General features: G+C 48.0%; 1 protein-coding gene across 1 annotated transcript in view; it reads right to left on the minus strand.

Annotated features, from left to right (window-relative positions):
* LOC142204631 (uncharacterized) overlaps window positions 1-20,106 on the minus strand; it is a 46,210-nt gene extending 26,104 nt beyond the window's left edge. The window contains exons 1-6 of the mRNA XM_075275938.1: window positions 20,060-20,106; window positions 4,677-4,885; window positions 2,327-2,461; window positions 565-705; window positions 356-437; window positions 142-274 (exon numbers count right to left, since the gene is read on the minus strand). Coding sequence (XP_075132039.1) covers window positions 142-274; window positions 356-437; window positions 565-705; window positions 2,327-2,461; window positions 4,677-4,885; window positions 20,060-20,091 — 732 coding nt within the window. The 5' untranslated portion in view covers window positions 20,092-20,106. The remainder of the gene's footprint in view (window positions 1-141; window positions 275-355; window positions 438-564; window positions 706-2,326; window positions 2,462-4,676; window positions 4,886-20,059) is intronic.
* Window positions 20,107-21,290: the final 1,184 nt, after the last annotated feature.

Here is a 21,290-nt window from a genome sequence, read left to right on the forward strand (position 1 = left end):
CCCTTCTACCATCATCATGGAACATCTACATAGGAAAACCACTTATAGAAACCGCACCCCATTACCAGCTGCCCTAGCCGGGTGACCCAGGATATTCTAAAACGACCCCCCACATCAAGTAAAATCAGGCGCCTAGTTCACCTTTCCAGTAGACTTGACCCCCTTCCAGATGCAGAAGTAACAGATGATCCAGGCCAGGAGAAGACACAGCGCCAGCTCCCAGCGGATGGTTCCCAGATGCTCGATCCCATCAGACAGGCCCAGAGCTCGTTTTCTAGTCAGGTAGAGAAGATCATTGTATAGACCTATAGACATATAGGTGTCATACCATAATACACACACTGAGCCCACTTACTCCCAGAACTCCACAACAGGAGACGTAGCATTGGGGGATCCCGTATAGTTCTCGGAATACGTGAGGTCATCGACGCAATTTACTATAAGAAAAAGTAACCAGAACTTAGAGAAATTTGTAGCAATTGCCTTCCCATCACCGTCCTTCCCCATAAAATCCTGGAACGTTTCCTATTTACATATTAATTCTTCTACGTCAGGATTTCTTACTTGTGTTCCAGGAATTGTTGCAGGTCGCCCATGGAAGGTGAGATGTAAAGGAGCTGAAGAGATAAAACAGCGCCCACGCCAGGATGACGATGTAGTAGATGTTCAGGTAGCTTTCAATCACCTGCGAGGCATAGCCAATACCTAATAGAAAGTCAATGGTTCAGGGACCAAGGTACACAGCAATGCAAATGATTAGAATGAATATGGGGCTAGTGCAGACCCCATTACTGTGCCTAATAATCAGTAATACTGCTGCCCATATACCCTGAGGACTAAGTAGTAGATGTTCAGGTCACTGTCAATCACCTGCGAGGCAAGGCCAATGCCTAATGGAAAGTCAATGGTTCAGGGTCCAGCGTACACAGAAAGGTAAATGATTAGAATGACTATGGGGTTAGTGCAGACCCCATTACTGTTCCTAATAATCAGTAATAACATAAAGCTGCCCATATACCCTCAGGACTAAGTAGTAGATGTTCAGGTCACTGTCAATCACCTGCGAGGCATAGCCAATACCTAATAGAAAGTCAATGGTTCAGGGTCCGGCATACACAGAAAGGTAAATGATTCTAGTTATTATGGGGTTAGTGCAGACCCCATTACTGTTCCTAATAATCAGTAATACCATAAAGCTGCCCATATACCCTCAGGACTAAGTAGTAGATGTTCAGGTCACTGTCAATCACCTGCGAGGCAAGGCCAATACCTAATAGAAAGTCAATGATGTAGGCTCTGGGGTACACAGCAATATAAATCATGACTATGGGGTTAGTGCAGACCCCATTACTGTTCCTCTTTTTCCAGATATCTTCATATAATCATTAAAGGGGTTTGCAGGCTAGATAAAATCCTCAGATTAGGCCATGAATATTAGACTGCTGCCCTATGCCCCAGCCAATCTGCTGTATGAGGGGGCCACAGCTCTTGTATGAGGACGGCGGCCCCTTCAGTGCTGATATTAGCAAAACACTCTCACAGTATATACTAATGGCAACCTATGGACAGGTCCTTATACATCAGGAAACAAACCGCAAATTTTCCAAAAGTATTGGGGTTCACCACCCACGGGTCACTATTATACTCTGGAATTTCGTCACCCCCTGGTCATATTGTGGATTCTTCCAGCTTCTTGGGTGACGTTATGGGCCCATGGAGGCCGCTTAGACCTGTCAATGGTCCTCACCAGTCATGTAAAGTGCATCGACATCATGACCCTTGTGTTAAAGCTTCATGGCCTTAGGCTGCCCCACCTCGGGGTCATTGGTCTATCTACTGATCAATTGATCGAGTGCAGCGGCGGCTGCATTCCCAGCACTGTGCACTAGATGGCGATCCACAATAGGGAATAAAACCTCCTATTACGCATAATTCATAAAAAACAAAAAAGTGTGAAATTGGGAACCAAAGAAAAATTTCCAGGAATGATAAATTCTTAGAACCCTAAAGAAAGGGAAAGGATTGATCAAGGACATCATGCGCTACACATGGTAGGAATACCAGGAAAATGGGCCCCGGAGGGTTAACTGAACAGCCCAAAATACTAATCTCACCCTAGAATAAAAAAAACTAAAACCTAAGCTATCTTATAGTGTGAACAGGGGCCTAAGTCATGTGCAGAAATGAGGTCATCCTTCTGACTGCATTGATAAATGTTGACCCAGAAGATGCTGCCAGCGTCTTGGTTTCTATGGCTCTTTGCCCCGTCAGGTCGTGTGAAACTGGGTGAGGGAGCTGCATGAAGAATGGGGCACACAATACTAACCTTCAAAGAGGGGGCAGATCTTCCTCCATGCTGTCACCCCCCCCTGGCTGGTGTACTGGCCCAGCGCTGTCTCCAGGAAAAACACCGGAATACCGCAGGTGAAGAGGAAGATGAGATACGGGATGAAGAAGGCTCCTGGAACACAAGGACATGGCGCCTGTTCACATGAGTCCGCCATTGACATCTCACACCAGAACAAATGCCATCGACTTGTTTATAAAGCAGCAGAACAGTTTGTTACAGTGTATCAGTGCAGAGGACATATAGACCTATATATATATAAGCACTGTATGGCAATAGTGGGGCATTAGGGTACTGTATGGAGAGGATTACATTATGGTGTATATCTATATACACATGATATGGACACCAGAGATAGAGACCCCATATGGGCACCTGCGCAGGAGCTCACCGCCGCCATCTTACAGAGCTCTTATGTCTTAAGCCCTGATTTATATTACATCACTATTTATCTATAGTCTGATCCACAGCTCCAGTCCCCCGATTATGAAGTCACCACTAGGGGGAGCTCACTGCATACAGGATTCTCCTGAGTTATTACTCTGTATACAGTCAGCTCCTCGGCTCCCCCTAGTGGTGGCTGCAGGCAGTGCCATATCTATCCTTTAAGCGGATCAGTCGGCGATCCTGACTCTGCTGTATATACTTATATTCCACTAGGGAATGACTGCAGGCCCCTGTGTACTACTTGGATTGGCTTAGGTTAATGTGTATTTCTTGGTTTGGGCCCCTGTACACTTCTTGGTTTGGACCCCTGTACACTTCTTGGTTTGGGCCCCTGTACACTTCTTGGTTTGGACCCCTGTACACTACTTGGTTCGGACCCCTGTAGACTTCTTGGTTTTGGCCCCTGTGTACTTCTTGGTTTGGTTCGGGCCCCTGTACACTTCATGGTTTGGTTTGGGCCCCTGTACACTTCTTTGTTCGGGCCCCTGTACATTTCTTGGTTTGGGCCCCTGTACCCTTCTTGGTTTGAGCCCCTGTACACTTCTTGGTTTGAGCCCCTGTACACTTCTTGGTTTGAGCCCCTGTACACTTCTTGGTTTGGGCCCCTGTACCCTTCTTGGTTTGGGCCCCTGTACACTTCTTGGTTCGGGCCCCTGTACACGTATTGGTTTGGGCCCCTGTACACGTCTTGGTTTGGGCCCCTGTATACTTCTTGGTTCGGGCCCCTGTACCCTTCTTGGCTCGGGCCCCTGTACACTTCTTGGCTCGGGCCCCTGTACACTTCTTGGCTCGGGCCCCTGTACACTTCTTGGTTCGGGCCCCTGTACCCTCCTTGGCTCGGGCCCCTGTACACGTCTTGGTTTGGGTCTGGGGGGCATTTCCTTCAGACTATCCCATTGTTTCCTCGACCCCATGCTATTTACAAGCTTTCCCAAAATCCGCTACCCCATATAACAATACGGTACGGCGGCGTGGGGCGCTATAACCCTAATGTGTGGGCTCAACACTCATAAACAAGACGTCTTATTTATCCCGGACAAGACAAGGACACCCCCCCTATTAACCTCTTCAGCGCCGGGAAGATCCCATTTAGATCCCATGTCAGATTCTAGGCAGCTTCTCCAGCCAGGAAAGGGTTAAAGAAACCCCATCTCTACTCACTTACCCCCACCGCTCCCCCCACCCCCCAAAAAAAGAACAATCTTGAAAGCAGCGGAAACTTGGAACAAAACGGGCTGTGAAGTGATCCGGAGTTCCTTTCTTCTACCTAACTAAGTGTGAAGCGAGCGCGGACTCCCCGCGGACACACAAAGGGTCAAACCAACTTTCTCTGAGAACTGCCATGGACGCCCCGTCCCCCCGCGCTCTCCGCTGCCAGCCACCACAGAGCAATGGGTTAATTAATTATGTATCACGCTGTCTGACGATGGCTGATTAATAGGCCCTATAAAGAAGTAGTGCGCCCGGGGGCCGCCGACCTCCGACCCCACACATGATTTCAATGGATGACAAATGCTGGGAAATCTCCCGTTGTCACCGCCACAAATAAAAAAGTGGACTCTTCCAGCGTCCTCTGCCATTATCTGGTGAACCCGACCACCCCGGGATACGAGGAACACAAGAATACAATAATATGGTGACTCTGTGTCCGGGGCCGCATAAAGGGGCGGTTTAGAAATTGTGCGGTGCAGTAAATTACCGTAGTGCCAAAAACGATAAATTTTTGAGATATTGTGTTGCTCTGGCTACGTAAGTGTCAGTCTGCACTGCTTCCCTTGCATTCCATTCGTCAGCCATGGATATCACTATGGGCGGGTGTAACTTTTTGTGCCCTACGTCTTGTGCCCTACGTCTTGTGCCCTACGTGTTGGCGCTCACTCACCGCCTCCGTTCTTATAACACAGATAAGGAAACCTCCAGACGTTCCCAAGTCCGATGATTTCTCCGGCCACAGACAGGATAAATTCAATCTTGTTGCCCCATTGTCCTCTGTCCTCCATTTCGGCCTCGGGACCTTCGGTCGGGGCGCACAGGACCTCTGACTTTTCCGCCCCGTTCCAGGCCTCCTCGCAGTTCTTCCGACCCATTGCCCTGTGGGTAGATAAGAGGGTGTGATTCAGAGTCAGCTGCTGCCCGGCCATGACATAAGGGACAGTATGGTGTGAATCGAGTCATTCATCCACAACAAAGACGCAGAACATTCCACATCAGGATGATACCAGAGAACAAGCGCTGCAGGCGACCAGACCTCAGACTGCCTCCATACTGACTGCCTCCACTCACCCCCTCCCCGGCCTCCGCTGCACTGTATGGGAGTGGTCTTATAACAAGACCCCCCAAATACACCAATAAAATGATGTCATCACTAATGATTTGACGTCATCAGTAATGATTTGTATTGGTTGTTTGATGACATCATCACTCGAGACTTGCCCTACCTGACCAGTGACATCACCACTAATGACTTGTCCTGGCTGACAAATGACATCACTAGTGACTTGCCCTGGTTGACTGATGATGTCATCACTAATGATTTGCTCTAGCTGATTGATGATGTCATCACTAATGATTTGCTCTAGCTGATTGATGATGTCATCACTAATGATTTGCTCTAGCTGATTGATGATGTCACCACTGATTTGCTCTGGTGATTGATGATGTCATCACTAATGACTTGTCATCCTGACTGGTGACGTCATCCGAGAGCTGGAGAGAGTTCAGAAAAGAGGGGTCAGATTAATATTTTGTGTGAGAGCGCAGCTCTGGAGGGAAATGGTGAAATAATGCAGCTCATAGAGATGGGCTAGTGATGTCAAAATGTAACTGGATCATGTGATGACTACAAAGCGAGGGTCCGCCCTCAGCGCCTAACATGAAAGGATTCAGGGCCGAAACCACATCAGACACCCGGAGCAAACACCCTCACCTTCTGATCTTCGCTTAACCCTTAAAGTACCGCCGACTACCAGGTTTCCTCTTCTTACATTGGTCTCTGCCCATCATGTAAAGCAGCTGATTATATCATGTGTGATACTGCCTGCTGGATCTAAGTCATGTATCTAATCCTATCATGTAAGAAATTGCCTGTAAAGTGTGGCCAGATTACCCCCATAAGGGGCAATGGTAATAGGCCATCCGGTGGCCACACTGTATTATTGTTCGGTACATTTAGCAGGACCCTTTGGTCACATGACCTCATGCAGGTCCTAAAATGGAACCAGTTAGGATGGGATAAGCATACCTCCCAACCGTCCCGATTTCCGCAGGACAGTCCCGATTTGGGTGACATGTCCCGCGGTCCCGGTTGGAGGGAGGTATGTCCCGATTTCAACTCAGATCTGCGTCCAGAGGACGCAGATCTGAGTTGAACACACATGCGGCTGAAGGAAGGAGCTGACACAGATCAGCTCCTCACTTCGCCGCTGCCCGCCTCTCTCCCTGACACACGCGGCTGAAGCTGCTCGCGTGCTCGCTTCGCCGCTGCGTCTCTCTCTCGCTGACACATGCGGCTGAAGCGAGGAGCTGACCTGTGTCAGCTCCTCGCTTCACTGCTGCCGCCGGCTCCTGGCTTGTAGACGCGATGTACAAGCCAGGAGCCGGCGGCAGCAGCGAAGCGAGGAACTGACACAGGTCAGCTCCTCGCTTCAGCCGCATGTGTCAGGGACATATAATTTACGGGTGACTGTAGGAGGATTATACTGTGTGCGGGCACATGAAAAATTAACGAGTGGGCGGAGTCAACACAAAAGTGGGTGGGGCTAAATTTGCCTCTTTCAGTTCTTCAAAAGTTGGGAGGTATGGATAAGTAACATGCTACAATGGCGTCATACAGGGTCACAAATCTGTGTAAATTATTAGCGCCCAACCCCAGAAACCTGTGTATCTAATCCTATCCTGTGTGATACTGTATACTGAGCCGTGTATCTAATCCTATCCTGTGTGATACTGTATACTGAGCTGTGTATCTAATCCTATCCTGTGTGATACAGTCTGCTGAGCTGTGTATCTAATCCTATCCTGTGTGATACTGTATACTGAGCTGTGTATCTAATCCTATCCTGTGTGATACCGTATACTGAGCTGTGTATCTAATCCTATCCTGTGGGATCATACAGCTTTAGGTTTGTGTAATGACAGTCACCTCTATTACAAGAATGGTCTGACCCCTGTATAAGTAATGCCGCCCCTGCTACCCCCTATATCACCCCTCTACCTCATAGATTGTAAGCTCTTGTGAGCAGGGCCCCGTTTGTTGCTTTCCTTCCTGCACATTGTACGGGCCCCTTACAGGGATCACAATGTACATTTTATTTTCCCCTATCAGTATGTCTTTGGAGGAAATCCAAGCAAACACGGGGAGAACATACAAACTCCTTGCAGATGTCGTTCCTGGCAGGATTTGAACCGAGGACTCCAGCACTGCAAGGCTACAGTGCTAACCACTGAGCCACCGTGTCGCCACCACTGAGCCACCATGTCGCCCTGTGGCCCTCAGTCCCTTTGTGTGCAGTCTTGGTCTGTACTTGAACCCTACTAGTTGTACAGCGCTGTGGAATATGTTGGCGCTATAGAAATACAATTTATTATTATTATTACTGCCCGCCCCTCTTCTACTCCTCTGGTCATGACGCTCCTCACATCTGTAGGTGACCGTACACATGACACAAGTTCCCATTCCCTCAGGCGTCCTCCGATTTCAGGAGGACAGGGGTGCACAGGCTGCGCCTTAGAGGAAAGTCTTTTCCTTGCAGACACTCCTCCATCTGCACAGACGTCTTCACTACGCTCTGCTCCTCTGTACATGTTCCTGGCACCACAACCAGCACATGGTTCAGCTCCTCCAAGAAAACAACAAAATGTGCTCCAGATGTTTGTGTCATTAATCGCCGTACACTGTCATGTCCCCAAAACCCGCCACAGGGGGGCACTAGAGGCCTATTTAAAGGGACATGTCATATTTATTAATACCTTGTCCTGGGGGCAGGGGGCTCCTTGAGCTGGGCCCCCCCACCGCACCGCACCGCTCTCACTGGTATGTCAGGTATTTGTATAAACTATTGCTAAATTCTGACCCTCCTGAAAAAGAGAGAACTCCCACCAACAGGACACAAGGGGGCACTGTATGGCAGAGTGGTACGGGAGCCCGGGAGGGACACTGCCGGGGGTGGGTGGTTGTTGTGTATGATGTTCTGTAGGATTATGGCGGTTGTATTCTAAAGCTTTTTATGGCGACTTTCTCTTGGCCATGTTGTAATCTTGTAGAGATCAAGGTGCAGAGGGGGCGCCGAGGGGTTAACCGGTCATTCACCTCTGACCGTATAATATACACATATGGGCGCCTCTAATGTTATTTGCATTGCAGTACCTCAAGCAGCCTGAAGGAGTGCTCATAAGTCATAGGTAGCTTTACAGTAAAACACAGCACCCCTTGAGGATGTGGTAGGTATTGCAGTCTATTACAACATCCTATGCAACATAATAACCCTTTATGGCATCCCTTAGAGGGTGATTACATAGTATGTAATGCTTCGTAGATACCTCAGACAGCCTGTAGTCATATATAGAACTAACATAGAACACAGCGCCCCTTGAGGCTGGGGTAGGTATTGCAGTCTATTACAACATCCTATGCAACATAATAACCCTTTATGGCATCCCTTAGAGGGTGACTACATAGTATGTAATGCTTCGTAGATACCTCAGACAGCCTGTAGTCATATATAGAACTACCATAGAACACAGCGCCCCTTGAGGCTGGGGTAGGTATTGCAGTCTATTACAAAATACTTTGCAATATTATGACCCTTGCTTGCAACCCTTAAAGGGTGACCACATAGTATTCAAGGCTTCCTTCATCCCATGGGAGCAGATGGACATCAGCCTCCACCCAGCTTGCAATGGCTGATAACAGGGAGCAATAGAATGCACTGAACTCTGCTGTAAGGAATCCCTTGAAGTACATGTCAAAGGTCAGAGCCGGCAGCCTGACCCGTGCAGGGTCAAGAACAGGTCACAGGTCAATGTTACTAGTAACCCTGGCTGATAGCAGAGAACTAAAACTTGCATGCAGAAGAGAGAAGATGTTGTGTCCATGTAAGAAGCCATGAAGCCGTGTGTGATATATGAGATACAAGAGAGAAGGTATACACACCTCAGAAGAAGAGCTCTCCCTCACAGCAGCACAGGAGAGTTTCAGCGTTCCAGTGGGGTGAGGCTCATGTACAGAGGACGCCGCTGCCGCTGCCACCACCGCTGCTCCAGCTACTTCCACGACTAAAGGATCATTTGTCTGACTATAAACCAGAGAAGAGGAGGCGGAGGGAGGAGGAGGAGGCAGGAGAGCGGGCACCTAATGGAGAGCTGACAGATTACAACACCCCTCAGCCCAGCCAGGGGGCCACACCAATACTGGCCCACCCCATGGCATGTCATTACACCCTATACTCATGCCCCGCACCAAATATTAGGAGCTGCCCATAACGACCAATCAGAGCGCAGCTCTCATTTCTGAAACTGCTCTGGACAACTGAAAGCTGAGCTCTGATTGGTGGCTATGGGCACCAAGGACAGTAATGGCGCCTGCTATTCCAATTTATGAGGGGTGGCGCTATACGGGGAGCAGATGTTGTATCAACTTTCTTGACGGCCTCCGGGGGTGACAAATCTCCCAGACTCGGCCGAATGTTTCCCGTAACCGCCAAGCTGGGAGTTTCATTATATGCAACTTGGGCAACTTATGTGTCAGAAAAAGGGCGGGGCAATGGCCAACAGGGGCGTAGACACATTAATGAGGGGTGTGGCCTCAACTCAAATATTTGGGTTCTCCCTGACGTCCCTTACCACTGGGGTTGAGCCGATCTTGAGATTTCAGGATCGATTTTAAAATCCGATTTTCGATCATTTTCAGTCGATCGCGATCGTGAAATTTGCTCGATCGCCGATCCGGATCTGATCTTTCCAGATCCCGATTGCTCAACCCTCATTGTATAATATATCTACAGTAGGCTTGAGCCAATCTTGAGATTACAAAATCCAATTTCCGATCATTTTCCAGCCAATCCCAAAATTTGCTCGATTGCTGATTGGGTTCCGATCTCTCCCGATCCCTCAACCAGAAGTTTGTGCTTCAGAGCTGTTCATCCAACAGGAAGTTGTAACATAGGCAGCCATTTTGGAACTATAAAGCGGAACCTTTGGTCCTCTGGACATGTAGAAGCAATTCTAAGTATTTGCCACTCTGCCTCCTACAGGCTGAAATGTGGCACTGCACCCCATTCACATTATTATGCAGTGCCACCTAGAGGCTGATCTTGGTACTGCACAGCAATCTTAATGTTGACATGTCCCATTTAAATGATCAGACATTATCGTGTTAGATCCTGCATTGAGTCTGGCAGCTTAGGGGTTACAGCGTTTTGTGGCCCGGCCTCTGACCCCGTGCTCTCTGTAGTAGATAGTGTTGGGAAACCCATGCAGGTTAGCTAATAGTTCATGGATCAGTCAGTTTGGCAGCAGATCAGCACGTCGTGATCTCACTAGTGATTGCCCCAGCTAGAGGGTTTAGTGGAGTGTGGTGCCCCCTGCTGGTCAATTGTATACATGCCAGGATATGTCCAGGGCTGTATATGGCTGCTTGGTATAGCTTAAGACCATCCGTAGAATCACAGAGAACTGAGAAAAAGTGTCAGCCAATCACAAACCAGCCTGCTGAAAAACTATGACGTCATCAACAATAGACCAGCCCACTACACATTGTGACATCACCGCCCAATCACAGACAAGCCTGCTACACATACTGTGAGGTCATTGGACTATCGTTAACAAACCAGCTGCACACTGTGACTTCACCAGCCAATCAGATGCCAACGTGTTATAAGGCTAATGACATCACCAACCAACCACAGAACGAACCTACTACACAGACTGTGACATAACCACTAAGTCATAACAAACCTACTGCACAGTCTGTGACATCATCACCAAATCTGCATCCATGCTGCATGTTACACCCTGCCCTGTATGTTGCAGCCGTGTTAGTCAGAGCTCTTAGTCAGTGACCCCGTTGTTTTGCAGCCCACATCTTTCTTGTTTTCTCCGCTCTCTGTTTTTAATTCTGTGTCCGCTGCATTGTTTACACCCGGCCCTCCCGGCTTTTAGGCTCATGGGTGGTCCACAGACCGATCCCTGTCACCGGGAAAGCATCTGGGTGGCAGAGGGAAGATGTGATAGAGCGCTGATCCCGTCTCACATCTGACCCCTGTCCCCCCTCCAGGGCTCGTAAGGTCTCTTGTAGCGAAACACTTCACATTATTTCCTGGATTGGACGTTCCTTGGGGCATTTTCTAGGGGCCATCCTGATATTGTCCGACCTATGAGAAACATCGGGGAGATTTGTAAATGTTCCCCGACCAAGTGGTGCAAATGTTTCCTTCATCACACCCCAAAATGAGCACAAACCCTATCCCAGACCCCCAAAACTAATACAGACCCCAGACCAGAACCCGAAACTAATACAGACCCCAGACCAGACCCCTAAACTAATACAGACACCAGACCAGAGCCCTAAACTAATACAGACCCCAGACCAGACCCCTAAACTAATACAGACCCCAGACCAGACCCCTAAACTAATACAGACCCCAGACCATACCCCTAAACTAATACAGACCCCAGACCAGACCCCTAAACTAATACAGACCCCAGACCAGACCCCTAAACTAATACAGACCCCAGACCGGACCCCTAAACTAATACAGACCCCAGACCGGACCCCTAAACTAATACAGACCCCAGACCGGACCTCTAAACTAATACAGACCCCAGACCGGACCCCTAAACTAATACAGACCCCAGACCGGACCCCTAAACTAATACAGACCCCAGACCGGACCCCTAAACTAATACAGACCCCAGACCGGACCCCTAAACTAATACAGACCCCAGACCGGACCCCTAAACTAATACAGACCCCAGACCAGAGCCCTAAACTAATACAGACCCCAGACCGGACCCCTAAACTAATACAGACCCCAGACCGGACCCCTAAACTAATACAGACCCCAGACCGGACCCCTAAACTAATACAGACCCCAGACCGGACCCCTAAACTAATACAGACCCCAGACCGGACCCCTAAACTAATACAGACCCCAGACCGGACCCCTAAACTAATACAGACCCCAGACCGGACCCCTAAACTAATACAGACCCCAGACCGGACCCCTAAACTAATACAGACCCCAGACCGGACCCCTAAACTAATACAGACCCCAGACCGGACCCCTAAACTAATACAGACCCCAGACCGGACCCCTAAACTAATACAGACCCCAGACCGGACCCCTAAACTAATACAGACCCCAGACCAGACCCCGAAACTAATACAGACCCCAGACCGGACCCCGAAACTAATACAGACCCCAGACCGGACCCCTAAACTAATACAGATCCCAGACCGGACCCCTTAACTAATACAGACCCCAGACCGGACCCCTAAACTAATACAGACCCCAGACCGGACCCCTAAACTAATACAGACCCCAGACCGGACCCCTAAACTAATACAGACCCCAGACCGGACCCCTAAACTAATACAGACCTCAGACCAGACCCCTAAACTAATACAGACCCCAGACCAGACCCCTAAACTAATACAGACCCCAGACCGGACCCCTAAACTAATACAGACCCCAGACCAGACCCCTAAACTAATACACACCCCAGACCAGACCTCTAAACTAATACAGACCCCAGACCAGACCCCTAAACTAATACAGACCCCAGACCGGACCCCTAAACTAATACAGACCCCAGACCGGACCCCTAAACTAATACACACCCCAGACCAGACCCCTAAACTAATACAGACCCCAGACCAGACCACTAAACTAATACAGACCCCAGACCGGACCCCTAAACTAATACAGACCCCAGACCGGACCCCTAAACTAATACAGACCCCAGACCAGAGCCCTAAACTAATACAGACCCCAGACCGGACCCCTAAACTAATACAGACCCCAGACCGGACCCCTAAACTAATACAGACCCCAGACCGGACCCCTAAACTAATACAGACCCCAGACCGGACCCCTAAACTAATACAGACCCCAGACCGGACCCCTAAACTAATACAGACCCCAGACCAGACCTCTAAACTAATACAGACCCCAGACCAGACCTCTAAACTAATACAGTTTCTGTGTAATACAATTTCTGTTCCTCTTCCTACAGCTCACTGGACAACCAATCAGAGCCCTTCTCTTATCGCTCCATTACTGTATAGTGAATATAAGCTGTCCTCTGATTGGTTGCTCTGCAGTCCTGTGTTTCTGGCTCCGTGCTGTACAGGTTACGGTTTATTGGCGTTGACGCTTCGCCAGCCGGCACATTTATATTCTCATTATTTAATTATTGTACATATAAAAACAATCCGCCCAATTTCCCCGGGTGATATTAGCTAATAATTACCGCTGGTTTCTTGGCGACCCGGGAAAGTCACGACTGCGAATAAATTATCCATCATTACAGTGACGACCGCACCGCGACTGAAAGGCCTGAAAAAAAATAAGAAAGACTGTAAAGAACATCTACAAACACTGGGAAACATAACATGGCCGCCATTGTGGCTCCCACGTAGCTTTCACTCAGCTTTCCTGAAATCCCGAATGGCAGATTTACTGAAGGACTTGAAACGAAAAAGCTGAATATGTATATTTATTTTAAGTCATACTATGTTTATAAAAGTTATATCTTAGTTTTCCCCCATACTTTACACTTCTTCTTCTCTCTATGTGGTATATACTTTATACAAAGCAATCCCAATTATTTCCCTTAGTGTACCTCAACACACTGGCAGGGGGTGCGCCTCACTACTTCTCATAAATGAGGTGCACCCTCGGCCGGGGAGCTCCACACCAGCCACGAGCTATTGGCATAAATTATATTAAATCTGGAGGGTTTGTGGCCCCACCCCCTGCACACCTTCACAGCACCCTGCACGCCCTTACTATCTCCTGCACACCCTCACAGCACCCTGCACACCCTCACAGCACCCTGCACACCCTCACAGCACCCTGCACACCTTCACAGCACCCTGCACGCCCTTACTATCTCCTGCACACCCTCACAGCACCCTGCACACCCTCACAGCACCCTGCACACCCTCACAGCACCCTGCACACCCTTACTATCCCCTGCACACCCTCACCTCCCCTAGCACACCCTCACGGCCACCTGTACATGCTCATGGCCACCTGCACACCCTCACTGCCCCCTGGACACCTGCACAGCACGCTGCACACCCTCACTGCCCCTAGCACACCATTATGGCCACCTGTACATGCTCATGGCCACCTGCACACCCTCACGGCCACCTGCACACCCTCACAGCACCCTGCACACCCACACCGCTCCTAGCATACCCTAACAGCCACCTGTACATGCTCACGGACACCTGTACATGCTCACGGCCACCTGTACATGCTCATGGCCACCTGCACACCCTCACTGCCCCCTGCACTCCCTCACGGCACCCTGTACACCCTCACCGGCACTATCCCCTGCACACCCTCACCGCCCCCTGCACTCCCTCACGGCACCCTGTACACCCTCACCGCCCCTAGCACACCCTCACGGCCACCTGTACATGCTCATGGCTACCTGCACACCCTCACTGCCCCCTGCACTCCCTCACGGCACCCTGTACACCCTCACCGGCACTATCCCCTGCACACCCTCACCGCCCCCTGCACACCCTCACAGCCACCTGCACACCCTCACGGCACCCTGCACACCCTCACTGCCCCCTGCACTCCCTCACGGCACCCTGCACAACCTCACCAAAGCTCCTTTTCAGGAAAGTGGTGTGGGCAACACAAAAAAAGTAAAAGTAGCGTTTTGTTTTGTTTTTTTTGCACAAAACTCAATTTTCACAAAAAAACTGTAAGTTTTTATTCTTTGTATGTCATAATAAATCTGCCCCATTGAGTCACATGGGTCCAGAGATGCGGCAGATCGAGGGAACATTTTTAGACCCTGCTGGTACCCTGACATTACATCACAAGGGCAGCAATGGGGTGACAGAGGAAAACTGCTCTTTGTCAAACCATTGGTGGTGGCATTTAAGAGGTTAAACAGGGGGCTGATCACGAGGGTGCAGCTCCTGTCCCCCGTACCCTCCTCACACCATATATTTATATATTTGGGGCCCACAGACCCCTACGCAGGGTTGAACAAATTATTTTTCCATGTCTTTCTATTAGTTCTACATATGTAAAATTTAAGATTTTGCTCATCCAGGGCCTTCTGTTTCATGAATACAATGCCAGAATTACAGTGCAGACTGACACATGAGTAGTAGAGGACTGGATAGTCCAATTCATCTCCTGGATTGTCCGCAGCCCCCAGCACTGCTGCAGACAACCACACCCTGAGCCTTTCCCGTCTCTTTATTCCATAAACAATCCGTCTCTCCAGGTGCGCCCCATTCATGTGGGATCGTCCTCCATCCTGTTATTTCTATGCCCTGTTTGGGTGTGTGGAGCTGGCACTGCCATCGGCTCCTGATCAAGGGTGTGAACCTGGAGCCAGTAAAGTAGACTCCATACTTGTCTACACCCCTGGCAGGTCCTGGAGGCCCCCGATAACAGGGGTAACCTCCCCAAAGTATGGTAAACCTTCCAGATCCGGTGTAGTGCCCCCATATCCAATGGGCGCTTTCATGGTCACGTCACAAAATGAAAAGTATGTCACCCCAAAAGGGGTGTGGCCTTGTCTGTAGGGGTGCGGCCTTGTCATTGGGGTTTAGTCTACTTTTGTGCGCCATTCTTTCGAAACGCATTGCGCGATGTCGCTAAGTGTCCACCTTACTACACCTCATAGGAAGCCTGTCAGTACAACACACTGTAATACAGATCTATGGCCGGTGACAACTCCAACCTCCCTCGCCAGCAGCCATGACAGTGCTCACAGCTCTTCCTGATAACCGGGCTGACCCCGTAGCCGCAGCGAGGAGGGCGGAGGCCATAACGGGAATTTTTATGGTCTGGAGTATTTACACATCACCAGGCCTCACTTTTATTGGGATGTCATAAAACGTGTGAATGATTACAGATTTATTACAGATTTATTACAGATTTTATGGTCTGAGGATAAATTTATAAGGTAATAGAAAAGTATTTTTCTAATCGCGATTCCTTTTGCTGCTTTAGTACTGATTTCTCTATTCACCTCCAGAGCTGCATTCACAATTCTGCCAGGAAATCAGACGTCACCAACGGAGATCTAAGGAGATAAGAATAGGTGATAGAAGCATCGACCTATTGGATGCAGCTTTAGATGTGATTCCTCTGCACCCACCTGCGACTTTATACCCCAAGTACAATGGCACAACTTAAAGTCGGGTCCGTCAGGCACCAAAACCGGATGCGACTACAACACTACTAGTCCTGGAGCTCTGGCTTTTTTGGAATGGAGGCCGCACTTGCCCCCATTATGGCACCCGTGGCCCTGTCACTGGTTCACCGCTTGGCTTTCCTAGAGATGAGCGAACTGGTTCATAACAAGTCTGAATTTTCCAAAAATTTTCTTTCCCGATGCCGCATCGTCACCCACGGTCTCTCTGGCCTCTTCCGGCATCTTCGCTGATGTCATGAGCACTGGCCTGTGATTGACTCTGAGCGATCACATGGGTCTTGACGATTAGACCAACCTATGATTGGGCCTCAGCGGTGACCCCAGGACACAGACACAGGAAGAGGCCGGACCCCCCCGGGACAGAAAAGGCGACAGCACTGCCGGATTGGACCAAAGCGACAAAAATCTTGCAAGGCTCGCCCCTCACTAGTCCTGCCCTGGACCTCTTGTAGTAGACACCACGAACACTCCACAAGGCGCCATTTCTAGATGTGATGGCCCAGTCACCACCTGCACAATTTTGCTAATTTTTCCTGCTTCCATGATATCAGTTACTCATTGCCTAATATATCTCACCCCTGTGAGGTGCCATTGTCTCTGGATAATCCATGTTAATGTTATGGCTGATCAGTTATACCTAGCCATGGCCGCCCTCTCCATAACAGGGTCACAGCGCCATCTGCTGGGGGCAGGCAGTATCACCTTAAAAAGTTATAAGGAGATTTTCAGTGTGAGGTCCAGAATATCAGAAGAGAGAAGATTGCTAGAAGGCTTAAAGGGATTTTCCAGGATCAGAATATTGCCGGCCTATCCATAGGTAGGTGAGAATCCGACTCTTGGCACGTCCAAGCATTGCCAGCTTCTTCATGGTTTACATCGACCCATCTGTAATGGGGCCGCCATAAGGTAAGTTTGGGGGGGCTTTTAACATATCCCCCACACTTATTTCCCTGGTCGGGGTAAGTACTGGACTTGTCCTGCTGCAGCAGGGAAACTAGAGCAAGGCTGCCCTGGACATGTTCACTTGCAGAACATGAGAACAAGTTGCAGAGAGTAGATGGGAGGAGAGGGAGTCTCCTTCCCTGCAGACTGTGATAGTCACAGGCCCAAATGACCAGGCCTGGCGTAGACCAGACAATGTGATGGGCAATCCAACCCAAGGCAGAGGCAAGTCTAAAAATCCACTTGCTAAAGATACAGCAGCAGTAGTGCAGAGGCAGATCAACAATAGACTGCACTACTGCTGCTATGTAGAAGACCTGTGGGTAGACAGTCAGCACCCGCCATGTAACTCTATGGACTAACCATAGTAGACTGCATAGTGTCAGCCATGGCGTCCATATAGTGAGGACCATAGTGCACACAGTATATTGGCCATAAATGCCAGCCATGTCCCCGTATATATCTCCACCCTGTCACTGTCTCCTGTGCCCGACGGAGGAGGAGGAGGAGGAGGAAGATCGCCACGCCACCAAACAAGTTCTCAGAAGAGCGTTGATGCAGAAGAGATGGCAGCAATACATGGGCAGGTGCAGGGCAAGCTTCCAGGTGAGTAGTATAGATATATAGTATACATGTACAGATGTTATATACAGTCATAAGATGTGACACATTGTATTTTAGGGGGGGTTTTATATAGAGATATATTTTACTCTTCTGTCCATTGTTCTCTCTCTCTGCGTTACCCTGCAGAACACACACTGTCTTCAGGAAGCGACACTACGCAATATTTACACTGCTTAGGTGTATACGGTATAATAGTAGAGGAGAAAGAATCTGCTGTGTGTAATAGAAAGGACCGGGAAGTGTCTGTACAGCGCCATACTGGGCTGAAATAACAGTACCTATGTAATACCACCATAAAAAATCCACGTAATAGTACCATACAGTGCCCATGTAATAGTGCCATCTGGAAAACATACAATAGTACCATACAGTGCCCATGTAATAGTGCCATGTAGAAAACATATAATAGTACCATACAGTGCCCATGTAATAGTGCCATGTAGAAAACATACAATAGTACCATACATTGCCCATGTAATAGTGCCATTTAGAAAACATATAATAGTACCATACAGTGCCCATGTAATAGTGCCATATAGAAAACTTATAATAGTAGTACCATACAGTGCCCATGTAATAGTGCCATGTAGAAAACATACAATAGTACCATACATTGCCCATGTAATAGTGCCATTTAGAAAACATATAATAGTACCATACAGTGCCCATGTAATAGTGCCATATAGAAAACTTATAATAGTAGTACCATACAGTGCCCATGTAATAGTGCCATTTAGAAAACATATAATAGCACCATACAATGCCCATGTAATAGTGCCATATAGAAAACGTATAATAGTACCATACAGTGCCCATGTAATAGTGCCATATAGAAAACGTATAATAGTACCATACAGTGCCCATGTTATAGTGCCACATAGAAAATTTATAATAGTAGTATCATAGAGTACCTAAATAATAGCACCATACATAAAGCACATGGTGGTACTATATAGTGTCTGTCACTGTCTCCTGTGCTCGGCGGAGGAGGAGGAAGATCGCCACGCCACCAAACAAGTTCTCAGAAGAGCGTTGATGCAGTCTCACACAGTGCCTACACATAATACTATAATGTAATGTCGCAACGGCCGTGTTAGTGATCTCAGTACCACAAAGTGGCTAAATAAATTCAAGTAGCATGATCTCAATAGGGACATCCACTATACCCTACAGAAGAATACCGTCACACAGTGCCATCCTAACACAGCCAGCCATGGTGTCCTACAGAAAAATACCGCCACTCAGTGCCATCCTAATGGACAGCCACAGTGCCCTATAACAAAACAAAAATACCGCCACACAGTGCCATCCTAATAGAGCCAGCCACAATGTCCTACAGAAAAATACCGCCACCTGGTGTACGCGGAGCACCACTCTTATAATTTCAACTCCTCCGTGCACATTGGAGCACTTTAGTCTCTCCACAGTGCCAGTCATTCAGGTCTGCAGTTTCGATGGGGGCAGGGATTAAATCTGGGCGAGGACATTTAATGAATACGACTGAAATGACTTTGTGGAACTTGCATGATAGGGAGGTATCTAGAAAGTGTTGACACCTCTCAGTTTTATGATTTTAGGAGGATTTAAAGAGTTATCCACAATTAGATAAACATGAGTTCTTTCTTCCAAAAACAGTGCCACACCTGTCCACAGGCAGTGCCTGGTATTGCAAGTCAGAAACATACTATTACATTGAAACTGACCTGCAATACCAGACTCGCCCTGTGGACTGGTGTGGCGCTGTCACCATGTGATGATTGATTTTTTGACACTTGTGTCCATGTCTTTAGGTTCTTCGGACATTGATCCGGCTGGCAGTGATCTCCAGAGGACGCCTTCTCCCAGCCATGAGGTCCAGCAGCCGGAGCTGAAGGCGCGGGGGCAGTGGGGGAGCAGAGCGGAGTTTATTCTGTCTGTTGTGGGGGGGATTGTTGGTCTGGGAAATATCTGGAGATTCCCTTATTTATGTTACAAGAATGGCGGAGGTGAGAGAAGATGAATCAGTCTGAAAAGTGATCTACTCCAGTCACATCCAAAGCTGTATGAACAATTCTGCTGCCACTGTGCTCAACAACATCTAGGGGGCAGCAGTGAGGTGGGAGATAACACCGCCTGAGAGCTAACCATAAACGAGCAGCATTTTGAAAGCAGCTTTGACTGTGAATAGAGTATAATGTATAGCCCCTGTATTCTTTCTATCAGTATATAGACAGTACAGCCTTAAAGGGAATGTTTATTTATTGTCCGTCCCTCTCTCCTATAGGGGCGTTTCTTATCCCATACCTTATATTTCTTCTCACATGCGGAATTCCCATCTTCTTCCTTGAGATTGCACTGGGTCAGTATACGAGTCAGGGGCCTGTCACTGCATGGGTTAAAATCTGCCCCTTGTTTTCCGGTAAGTTCTGTAGAGATATAACATGGTGTCTTGGTGTCCATGATGTAATGTACATACAATACAATGTGCCATCGATGCAGCTTTGGATGTGACCGGAGCATTACGTTGTCACTGACTAATACATGTATACTACTTGGAGCTCTCTGTAGGGATTAACACCTGGAACAGAAACCAGTCTGACCTGTTACACTGGTGCAAAACCTGCAGGGTATAAATCTGCTGCAGCCAACTATATAGGATAAGTGGGACTGAAGTCTATAGAGCAGAGATATGGAAGTCTATAGAGTGGTAGTATGGAAGTTTATAGTGTGGTAGTATAGAAGTCTATAGAGTGGTGGTATAGAAGTCTATAGAGTGGTAGCATGGAAGTCTATAAAGTGGTAGTATAGAAGTCTATAGAGTGGTAGTATGGAAGTCTATAAAGTGGTAGTATAGAAGTCTATAGAGTGGTAGTATGGAAGTTTATAGTGTGGTAGTATAGAAGTCTATAGAGTGGTAGTATGGAAGTCTATAAAGTGGTAGTATAGAAGTCTATAGAGTGGTAGTATGGAAGTTTATAGTGTGGTAGTATAGAAGTCTATAGAGTGGTGGTATAGAAGTCTATAGAGCAGAGATATGGAAGTCTATAGAGTGGTAGTATGGAAGTTTATAGTGTGGTAGTATAGAAGTCTATAGAGTGGTGGTATAGAAGTCTATAGAGTGGTAGCATGGAAGTCTATAAAGTGGTAGTATAGAAGTCTATAGAGTGGTAGTATGGAAGTCTATAAAGTGGTAGTATAGAAGTCTATAGAGTGGTAGTATGGAAGTCTATAAAGTGGTAGTATAGAAGTCTATAGAGTGGTAGTATGGAAGTTTATAGTGTGGTAGTATAGAAGTCTATAGAGTGGTGGTATAGAAGTCTATAGAGCAGAGATATGGAAGTCTATAGAGTGGTAGTATAGAAGTCTATAGAGTGGTAGCATGGAAGTCTATAAAGTGGTAGTATAGAAGTCTATAGAGTGGTAGTATGGAAGTCTATAAAGTGGTAGTATAGAAGTCTATAGAGTGGTAGTATGGAAGTCTATAAAGTGGTAGTATAGAAGTCTATAGAGTGGTGGTATAGAAGTCTATAGAGCA

This window comes from Leptodactylus fuscus, chromosome 5, assembly GCF_031893055.1.
Source record: "Leptodactylus fuscus isolate aLepFus1 chromosome 5, aLepFus1.hap2, whole genome shotgun sequence".
Taxonomy (NCBI): Eukaryota; Metazoa; Chordata; class Amphibia; order Anura; family Leptodactylidae; genus Leptodactylus; species Leptodactylus fuscus.